This window comes from Humulus lupulus, chromosome 9 (assembly GCF_963169125.1).
Source record: "Humulus lupulus chromosome 9, drHumLupu1.1, whole genome shotgun sequence".
Classification (NCBI taxonomy): Eukaryota; Viridiplantae; Streptophyta; class Magnoliopsida; order Rosales; family Cannabaceae; genus Humulus; species Humulus lupulus.
Genome location: NC_084801.1, coordinates 68,049,911 through 68,061,363, shown reverse-complemented (window position 1 = coordinate 68,061,363; position 11,453 = coordinate 68,049,911). Strand labels below are relative to the sequence as shown.

The 11,453-nt window shown below is 37.2% G+C and overlaps 1 protein-coding gene and 1 long non-coding RNA gene across 2 annotated transcripts; both read left to right on the top strand.

Annotated features, from left to right (window-relative positions):
* The first annotated feature begins 353 nt into the window (after positions 1-353).
* On the top strand, positions 354-1,603 carry LOC133801787 (uncharacterized). The gene is made up of 3 exons (XR_009876975.1): positions 354-453; positions 704-1,248; positions 1,452-1,603. It is a non-coding gene; the product is annotated as an uncharacterized LOC133801787 (long non-coding RNA).
* Positions 1,604-1,802: 199 nt separating this feature from the next.
* Positions 1,803-2,971, top strand: LOC133799778 (5'-3' exoribonuclease 4-like). Its single transcript, XM_062237777.1, has 3 exons — positions 1,803-1,927; positions 2,022-2,097; positions 2,885-2,971. Exons 1-3 carry the CDS (start codon positions 1,830-1,832, stop codon positions 2,969-2,971), a joined length of 261 nt encoding a protein of 86 aa, XP_062093761.1. The 5' UTR covers positions 1,803-1,829.
* The last annotated feature ends 8,482 nt before the right edge of the window (positions 2,972-11,453 follow it).

The following is an 11,453-nucleotide window of genomic DNA, read 5'->3' as shown; positions in this document are numbered from 1 at the left end:
CAACCGACCATGAGTACGGAGAGCGTGAAGCGACGCGTACATGTTTGGCCTGCCCGACTGCTTTGGTTGGGGGTTTATTTGAAAATGGCTGTAATAATCTATGATTTTTAGAACTGATCAACTGTAAACTTATTTCAAGATGTAAATAGTTTTCAAACCTTATTTTGGGATCCCAAATGTTTAATACTAGAAATCTTTATGGAAGTAACGTGTTTTCAAAGATTACAGCCTTAACTTTAATTAGTCACACTTTTGTTTCAAAACCTCGGTTAGCGAGATCTTTGCACACTGTTTTGTCTTAAAAACTCACTTAGTAACGGCTCTAAGGAAGTAGGGCGTTACATAGGGGGTCATACCACAGTTGTATATTTATTGGTGGACATTTTGATCTTTGGTTGTGGTGGTCTGGGGCTCTTAGTTGTTTGGTTCTTAGCTTCATTCCTCTTCTTGTAGGTGAGAACAATCAAACCTCTATTGCAGTTTGTATAATATGCAATTTTTCATCGTTTATTTTATTTTGGGATCTAAAATTTATTCGGGGAGCTTTTTGATGGGAAACCTGGATTATTTTTAAAGCTAAGAATAGAAATCATGCACATCCCAGTTTCAGAATCTTGGAGAATTATGTGTACATATTAGCTGAAAATCTAAGAGTTATAGGTGGTTGCTTATAATTGCCTACTATATGGTCTGAATCTTTCAGGTAGGGCTTTTGTGCATTATATGTATGCTTTTTTGTAAGAGTGAAATCCAAACTAAAGAGCATGCAGAAGGATAACACTAGCACCCCATTAACACCAACTGGTCGGGTTCGACATCGAAGACGTTCAAATGAGGTTAGTCACATCATAAAATCAAGTTTTGGTCATTGTCATTCACATTTAAAATTAATGATGTTGTATTTATTGGGTTTTGGGTTTGTTATAATAGATGGGATGATGGGTACAATTGAAATTTGAAATTTTTCTAATAATAGCTGATATTCAACCTTGGATTTTTTTTTTGAGATATCCTGTTGGCCTCTCAGGTTGTTCCAGATGCATTTGTTATAAGAGATGGGATGATGGGTACAATTACTTCTTCCTTTTTTTTCTCCTTTTCTTTTATAAGATGCATCTACAAGATACTTGAACTCGGTATCATTCGCACAAATGAGAATTGCTTGGAACTCAGGCTATCTGCAAACTTCCGTTTATCGAAGAAACCAGCCTTCTCTCAGAAGTTGCCAGAGTAGAAAACACATTGACGGTATTCTTTTAAATTGCAACACTATTGTTTCTTTACGAACTAATCTAGGTCATCAAGTGCCATATAAAAAGAAAGGTGCTTACCTGTTAGGATTATAACCGTATAAAGTTAACTATTTCACCACTTTCTCATTTTATTTTCCTATATAAGTATGTGATGGGTTTTGTCTTCTGAGGTTTCTTATTGGGTATCTCTGTATGTAGGATGAGGAGAGTCAGAGGAAAAAATTGGGTATGGATGTGCTATTTGTTCATGTGACTTATCCTTTAGCAAAAAAGATAGTTTCTTTCTATAGAAGTAATATTGATCATCCGAACTTGATCAGTACTCAAGTCAAACAAGAAATTGATCCAGAATCCAGGTATTTTGTCCGTTGTTTCTTTTTTATTTTCAAGATTTGGTGAAAATGTAGAGGTTTCCACATAGACATCCAGTATATTCTGTGAACATGAAAAAACTTTTCTCTGAATCAGAAGTCATTTTTACAAGATTACAAGCAATTTTGAATTAGTTCTTTCGTGCGAGCTTTTCACAATTTTAGTGCTAACCTTGCTGTATATCCGTAATCTTGCAGTGGTGGGATGAATGGTTACATTTTTGTTTCTAATAGACCAGTGCAGCCTGCGCAAATAGATTCACCAATTAGTGGCATGGATATGATTGCTGATAATAAAGTCTTGTAAGTTGCATGTTACTTCCTCATCACGTCTGGACGTATACAAATGAGAATCTTTGCTATCATATTTGATAAATCTTTGTTTCTGTTTATTTAGGTCAGTGTTCTACAAGTGTCCAGCCTTCCATGTACACATTCCTAGACCACCAAGTGGAGTTCATTATCCAAATAAGGTACAATGGTTTGTATTTTTTATAGCAGTTAATATTCTAAATCTTGGAAGTTTAATGCAACATAATTCTATGCGGGACTTGAAAAGAGTTCTGAAATTTTACTAGATAAGGATATACAACTTTCTTCTATAGCATGTGCTTCCAAACAATTCTCATTGGAACTAATGAAAATAAATTTTGGTAAGGAAACCTTTGAAAATATTTTAATCTGAACTAGTTAATTTGGTGGTAGTAACTTAAGAGGGGTAGCTCAAATGGTGAGGCATGTAATTTACTCCAACAAGATCTGTTGTTCAAATTTTTCATGGGCACCTACATAGCAATTGCTATGGTTTCTTGTTCAAATTTTTTAGGTGGAGAGCCTAGTTAAAAAAAAAAAAATTGGTGGTAGTAACTTTCATTACCAATGATTTATTTTTGTGTTTATGAATCAGTTTATTAACCTTGTTTGTTAGTTTTAGTCTGGACTCTAGAGTAATTGTTTGTGTGGCATTAATGATGCCTGGCATCTCAGCTTTTCCAATTAAATTATGTGATTGGATTGGAAAACAAACATTTGGTTTTGAGCACCAATGGCACCTTTTAACTTTTAAATGACCCGATTTTTACACCTACCTTTTAATTTGAGACAAAGTGTTGATGGAAACTTTTCAATGAGAAAACTTACTTTATTTGATGCTCCCAGTTTCTCTTGCTTTGATTATAAATGCATGTATATAATACACACACACACAAACACAAATATATAATTTGGGTCAAGCTAATTTTTGGTATTATGTTTATGCAGTCTATCCTCAAGAAGCATGTTAAACCCACACCATTTTTTTGGCATGAGAAGTCTGCTGTTGTTGGACGGTTGCATTCTGTAAGGTGAGAAGGCCCTAATATTATCTTTTTATAGAGCAGATTTTGCTTGTAGTATAATTGCATGGCCAGCTGATAAAGTTATAATTAGGTAATTAACTTTTTTTATGTACTCTTTTAGTTTACTATAACTTTAAGTTGAAGCATTACTTATTTAAATTTTGTTGTAGCTAAACAAATGGACTCACAACAAAGACAAGTGCACAAAGGATGATGAATTGAAGGATGGAGCAAGTTTCACGCATGGTTTACTTTTGTGTATCTTGTAATGTTTCTATTTTTCATTTTTGAAGTAAAAATTGTTCAAGATTATAAAATTTTATTATGTTATGCTTTCAAACTTAAGTTAGAACTAAGATCTCATGAAGTAGACACATTCATGGTTTGAATTAGTTATTGTTTAATGTAATACTTATGGTTTATCAATCTATTGAGAATTACATTTTATGATTAATTTTGAATTTTTTTTTATCAAAATACAATAATGAAAATCTTTTAATTAAAAAAAAACCATATAAGTATACTTATCAAAATAAAATTTAAAATTTTATTACTATATGTTATGATTTAAAAACATATTATAAGCGTAAAAAATCGTTATGGTTTATATAATATAACAAACTAAAAATGTTATCAAAACAATCAAATGTAACAGTTGAAAAGTGTTATGAAAAAAGTACAAGATTAAACTTCAAATTTATAACCAAAAACTCTATCTAAATGTTATTATTTTAATATTATAGCACCTAAAAATGTGTTATTGAATAGTTTAAGATAACACCGAACATAACATTCAAAAACTGTTATAGAAAAGACTGGACTTTTAATAACATGGGCTATGTTAGCATTTTCAGAAGTGCTATCAATAGTCCTGGTTAACAGTTTTTAAGTGTTATAAATACTGTTTTTTCTTGTAGTGTTAGTAGAAATTGAGGTCTCGGTGGCTAGTTAATGTTTCCTAAATATTTATATGGATTAGAAATTGATGTTTACCCATTGGCCACTGTGACTAGGTTTATCGCCAAGGCTCAACACTGAGACTCGTTTGAAGACCCATCGACATAAAGTTTCCATGGCTCTTGAGCTGGGGTTATTACTTCATCATTGGAGATGCCGGTGCATTCAACTATAAAATTGGCCAAGGCTTGGCCTTAATTGTCTTTCTCGGGTGATAGGTGATCTCGAATTGCCCGAGTTCAACCGCCTGAGTTCAACCGCCCACTTTAACTTCCGACCTGATACTTAAGGTTTTACTTATATTTGCCTCAATGGTTGGTCAGTAAGCACATGTATGGGGTGTTCTTGGAAGTAGGGTCGCAGCTTCCGTGATGCATGTATTAAACAGAGTGCAAGCTTTTCCAGTAGAGGGTACCTTGATTCAGCTCCTAAGAGCCTTTTACTGACGTAATACATAGGTCCTTGTACTATTTTGTCCTCCCGAACTAATGCAGCACTGATTAGGTGCTCGATTGTGGTGAGGTATGAGTACTGAACTTCTCCCAAAACTGGTTTAGACAAAATTGGTGGTTTTTCAAGATGTTTCTTGAGAGCCTAAAAAGCTAGCTCGCACTCTTCTATCCATTCGAATTTCTTTCCCCCTCTCAAAATGTTAAAGAATGGCAAGCATTTATCAGTTGGTTTCGAGATAAACCTATTTAAGGTCGCCATTCATCCAGTTAAACTATGGACATCCTTATGCTTTCTAGTGAAGGCATTTCTATTAGGGCCTTGATTTTGTCAGGATTTTCCTCGATTCCCCGGGCATTCACTATAAAATCGACAAACTTTCCAGAAGATACCCTGAAGGAGCACTTTTGTGGGTTTAACCTCATATTGTATATTCAGAGTATAGTGAAACACTCTATGAGGTCGACAACGTGGTTATTAGTGTGTTTGGATTTTACAACATATCATCCACATACACCTCCATGTTGTTTCCAATTTGCTTGGCGAACATGTGATTTACCAATCTTTGGTATGTTGCTCCAGCATTCTTAAACCCGAATGGTATCACATTGTAGTAATATAATCCTTTGTATGTTAGAAAGCTCGTATGTTCTTGGTCGGGAGCATGCATTTCTATCTGATTATATCTAGAATAAGCATCCATGAATGACATGAAATCATGTCCCGAGATTGCATCGACGAGCCGATCAATTCTAGGCAATGAGAAATAATCCTTTGGGCACGCTTTATTTAAGTCTGAATAGTTGGTGCAGGTTCGCCATTTCCCATTTTTCTTGGGAACTAACACTGGATTGGCTATCCAGTCTGGGTAGTAAGCTTCCCTTATGAAGCGGTTAGCTTTTAACCTGTCCACTTCTTCCTTTAGGGCTTGCTTCCTTTCATCATCAAGAGGCCCCCTTTTTTGCTGCTTCGGAGGGAAATTTTTATCTATGTTCAAAGTGTGACTTATTAAGTTAGGACTAATCCTAATCATATCTACATGGGACCAAGCGAAGGAATCTTGGTTTTCCCACAAAAAGTGTGTTAATTGCTATTTCGCCTCCTTAGTAACATTCTTTCCAATTCTTACCACTTTGGTTGTTTCCTTTTTTTCGAGCTGGACATCTTCGAGCTCTTGAATTGGTCTAAGTTCAGCTCGGTCTTCGCCCATTTTGGGGTCGATTTCATCTTCATCTTTGAAAATACTTTCTCATATTTCCTCAATCACAACCAATGTTTGAAAATGTTTTGAATGGTTGTTAACTTGGAGGGGAAATTAAGTTATTAAGCTAGTAGAGATATACTCAGAATTTCTAAGGAATAAACCATAAAAGAAAAGGTGGAAACCTCCTGTTCGTTTTCTCTCTCACACATACAATTTACTCTCTTCCTCTCTCTCAATTTGGACATTGAAGCTAAGGATCAAAGGGGTGCATAAACTAGGCTTGGGCTGGGAAATCTTTGAAGGAAAACAGAAGGAATTGGGAAGGAATCAAGTTGGGAATTGGAGCTGGAAAAACAGAGGAGAAGTCAGCTGTATTTGAGGTAAGAGCTTTGATTTCATTTTTTCTAGATTTATGGGTATAATTAGTTGATGAAATTGGTTTAGTTATATAGAGTTGAGCTGAGTATTTTGGAGCTTAAGAATAGGTTCAATTCTGAGTTATTGGGTGATGAATTATGGTTGAATTGAGAGTGTAATTGCTGAGGTTTTGGGGTGTCTAAATGGGTAGTTTATATTTGAATTCGTAGCTAAATTGGTGTTGAATTGAAGAGATTAGTTGGGAAAAATTATGGGTTAGTGTTGGTGTTCTTGGCTTTAGAGAAGGAGGAGGAAAAACCCAGAATTTCTGGGTTCGAAGGGAGCGCGCTGCGACCCACCAGGCCAAGTCGCGGCCTACCTCCCCTTTTGGCTAGGGTGCTTGCTCTCTGACTTGGGGGCAAGTCACTACCCACTAAGCCAAGTCGTGACCCGCCTGCTATTTTTAGCCTTAGAATTGTTTCAAGAATTGTTGGGCTCGGGGGTTCGAACCTAGGCGCTCGGGATAATTTATACTACTCAGTTTAGTAGAAATGGAGGTCCCGGAGGCTAGTTTCTGTCTCCTAGGTATTTTATTTTGGTTGGAAGTTGATGTTACTCATTGGCCCTTGTGACTAGGTTTATCACCAAGGCTCAGGACTGAGGATCGTGTTCGGGAACGTTCTATTATCTCCTATCGGGATTAAAGGTAAGAAAATTGTACCATTTTCTATGGTTGTGGTGGGACTAGGGTTCCCTATATTTTAATACAAATGTTGTATGGTTATGATATGCCATGTGAGCATGGAATAAACGGCCTAAGAGTGCTGAAACTGATATTTGCACACAGGACACAGCTCGGCCACTGAGAGCTGAGGTTAGCTAAATAGTCACTGAGCTCGGCCTAAGCAAGCCTTAGTCAGTGGGTTAAACATTGGGCTCAGCCTAAGCGAGTCGGAGTCAATGGGTTAAACTAAGGGTGCAGCCTAAGGGCGTCGACCCTGAGTATTGTATGATGATTGTGATAAACTGTTGATTATGAATGTGTTACTGTTGTTAATCTGATGGTTATGGCTTGTTGAACACCTAGATGATAGACTGATGATTCTTTGATTGTCATCACTAGTTCTGAGTCTGCTATGACCTGCTGAATATCTGATTAATGTCTTGTGAATTATTTGATTATCGTTATGGATTATGCTATGATATTATGGTTTTCTTGTTGGGCCTCTGCTCATGGGTGCTACGTGGTGCAGGTAAAGGAAAGGGTAATATGGTTCAAGAATGAGTTGGAGAGCTCTAGGGGCGATGTGTACATTTTCAGCTGCTCGTCTGCCACGGTCGAGGGATTGTACAGGGACAAAAACCTAAAATGTGTATTTTACCATTAGAGTGGCCTTGTATTGTATTTAACTTTTGGAATTTTGTAAATCTATCCTTTAAACCTTGTTTTTGGGATCCCATGTACCAAACATTTTTTTTAATGAGAAATTGTCTATTTATGGCCAAAATATTTTAACCTAACTTGTTTATGACTTTATGATCACATTTTCATTTAAATGACATGATTAGCAAGTCTTGCACTATTTTAAACACACAGTGTAACGGTCTTGGTTATCCAGGGTGCTACAACTTAGTATCAAAGCGGTCTAGGTTTAAGGGTTCTTGAAGACTGGCTGGACATGTACACTCGCCGCTAAAGACAAGCTCAACTCAGGGTTTTGTAATTTAATACATGAGATTACATGCTTAAGTGCTTGAGTGAAATATGAATGCATTAATTTGTATGTTTAATAGGGAGCATGAGATTCTGATAGGGCCTGGCCCTTGACTGTTGTGTGATAATATTGAGGTGTGCTGATTAGCATTGCTATCGCATGTGGATGAATATTTGGATAATGAATTGTTTATTGATTGCATGTGATTAATGTTTTAAATGGAACTTATATGCTTTATCTGCTTATTGGTATATGGAAAGCATGGTGATTATGAGTGTATTTGGTAGCAATGAATTTGATAACTAATGCATAGTAATGTAGATTGGTGTTTGATATGCTTTATGTGTGTGTGATTATTATGGTTGTTTGGACCTGCCCATGGGATGGTTCTGGATATGAACATCAAGGCTGAGGGGTTATTCAGTGATGGCAGATTAATTCAGATTGCATGTGCTCAGAATGGTTGATTGGACTTGGTATTGTTATAGTGAGGGTTGCGGATGATAGTTAGGGTTGGAATCCTCCGTCTGCCCCTGAAAGTCGCAGCAGACGTTTGCTGGTATGTGAGTAAGGCTCTGAGGTCTGATAGAGGAGATTAGATGGGTGAAACATCAGGTTTTGCTGGGAGAAAAGCTGCTTTGTATACCTTGACAATAAGGGTACCAGTGTTGGTTTAACCTGAAGGTGGAGATAGATAAGAATTACTGTATGGAATTCTTTCGAGACATTATCCTCTGGTTTTGAGGAGGTTTTGGATTTGCTCATGAATTGATTAGTGGATGGGTATAGCTAATTCCATCCTTTACATTATGAAGATGATAGGTCGTGATAGAGTAGTTGTGCCAAGCATTTGTGGCAGAAGGATGCCCAGAAGTGGTGAGAAGTGGTATTCAAACCCACAAATGTTGTCATGATGGGTTGGGAGGAATTCAGGCAGTGATTTGATAAAAGAGATTACTATGAAGTAGTTTGAGCTGTGGAGACTAATAAGTTTATGAACTTGGTTTAGAATGGTAAGACAACGATAGTGTATGTCAATAAGTCTGGCGGGTTGGTCAATCCGCTTTGGAATTTGATACAAGCAGATGTAGCCTGGAAATGATGATTCATTTAGGGATTAAACTCTGGGATGGCCCAGAGCATCAGGGCCGCTCCAGTGCATGAGATTTTCATCTTGCTTGGACAACAAGGAGGGCCATGTTATTTAAGATATGAGGAATGAGGTATGGAGTGCGAATGTCGTAGAGCAAGAAATGCAGATGACAGTATTTCCATATGTGGGATTTAGTAAGGGAAGATGCTCAGTAATAGGAAAAGAAGAACCCTTGATAGTTCTATTGCTCCTGGTTTTGGCAGGAAGGGGTATAAATTACAGATTAGCCGTCAGGACAGTGTTGAGGCCTAGTGAAGTTATTTAGTATGCACCAGAAGTAGGAGACGCCATCTGGGAAGATGCCAGGTAAGGGCATGTTTTCTACATGGAATGGTTTAGTATGTTAGGGAGGATTGTCCAAGATTAAAGAAGGGAAGACTGGAATGCCTTGTTATATTCAAAGCCCGAGGCTAGTTCCTTGGAGGTGACCAGTTGACTTGATAGTCCTCGTTCTTGGTTATATAACGAGCTGAAAAAGTTTGGTGTTGTGTATCGCCTCGGAAAGATTCTGATATGAAGTATATGCCTTAACGTTATTATATGAGGAGCTTGAGATATTAGTGCTTGTTGGGAATGAATTAGAAATTTCTAAAAGAAGAATTGGAATACAAGTAGTAAAGGGGTTTGTAGTGAAAGTGATTGAGCTCGTCGTTTGAGAGCTATGATATGGGCATGAGTGAGAGCTAATTTGTTAGATAAGGGACAACCATGGAATGTAGGGGACATCACTTGAAGTGTATTAGTTGGACTGAATGGAAACTGAGTTGGCTAGTAGGGTTTCAGATGGGTATGTAAGGAGTTGTTGGGTACGCTGCAGGATTTGGCTATGGATAGATTCGGTATCAGGGACATGATGAAGAATGGTATTAGTTTGGCAGAAAGAATTACTGGTTTAGTTGAAGAATTTTTTGACTTGGGGATGGGTTAGACAAAGCATCGTATCGTGGAATTCGTTGACATCGCCTGTTAAGGATGAAGAGTTTAAATGCCCGGTTACAAGACAAGAAAATGTCTTCAGGAATTGATCTTCGATCTGGTTATTACCAGCTGAGGATAAAGGAAAGAGACATTTCAGGAATTATTACTTGTACCAAGTGGGGTGTGATGGATTATCATTAAAGGTTCTTAACTAACGTATACTTCAACAACACAAGTAAGTTCGACAAGCAGAGAGTACAGGAAAAATATGAACAAGTCACATCCAGGTTTGTTAAGGGTGTGTTGAACTACCCCCCAGTTAGAAGCAGATTGTGAACGACTACTACACTGATGATACTAAGACTAAAGAAGCAGGGTCACAGGTAAGGCTCTAGAAGGTGTTAGCTTTGATTTCTCCAAGGGTATCTAAGGTCACGCTACAGGAAGAGAAGGGATCAAGTATGAAAAGATTCTATCAAAAGCCACAAAGAAATTACTGAAGAACATCTGAGGGATAAGAAGCACAATGAGACCGGTGGACATGGCATCTACTACCTGAAGTATCTTCAAAGATAGCTACAACAGAGATTGGGATGACAAAAGAACTTAAAGTTAAACTGAATGGATAACTTTGTATCAGATTTTTAGAAGATAGAATAAGGATTGGTTAGCAGCCTGTGGTATAGGAATTTGTGTATTGGATGGATACAGAAGGGTAATGTGAAGTAATTTGTCTTTGTTTAAAACATGAAACTGTAAGCAATGCAAAGGTGGGATGTGCCCAGTTATAGACTGAAGGGATGATGGTTTGTGCCTCGCGGTAAGTGACAAAATGAGAACTTGACTGGTATACATGGAACATTAAGTTAGCGGTGATGCTAGTTAGCTGTGATTAAAGTACAGTGTAGGCATCCATGATTTAGAAATGAATGCATAGAGTAAGGGATTTCAGTGCGTGTCATTTGTATAGGAATAACCCGGAGACCAAGATCCAATTAGAATTAATGGGTGATTCATATTAGAAGCCTTTGACTGCACAAGGGGAAAATTAATTTGGAATTTGACCTCCTACTTGGGAAGATTTGTGTTGGTTAGATGGGACACCACGGATTATAGTAAGATTAGACGAGGTAACGATTAAGATTGATATAGTACCTGTGATTGGCTGTGGACAGATATATATTTCTATGGAAAATGAAATTCAGAAACAGGATCTTGTGGAAATGGTTAAGAATTCTACCATCGTAGTATGAGTTAAGAGATGAAGATCTATCCTTTAAACCCTGTTTTTGGGATCCCATGTACCAAACATTTGTTTTACTGAGAAATTGTCTGTTTATGGGTAAAATATTTTAACCCTAACTTGTTTATGACTTTTGGATCACTTTTTCATTTAAATTACTTGATTAGCAAGTCTTCCACTATTTTAAACACACAGTGTAACGATCTTGGTTATCCAGGGCGCTACATATATCTCCTCCTAAAATGACGTTTTTAGTCGTGTTCTCCGCACCAAAATTACTTTGTCCACTTCACTTAACAGTGCTTTGGTAAGTCGCAATAGTAATTATGCTCCTTCACGATCTTCTACTCCAAGAGGAAACAAATGAGGTAGTTCCCAACAATTTGAAACTTGAACATCAGATTCTGAATGCATTATTTGCAACTACTGTAAAAAAACTGGGCCACACCAAATTTGAGTGTAGAAAGCTCCAGTGGACACAAAGGAGGTAGTTCC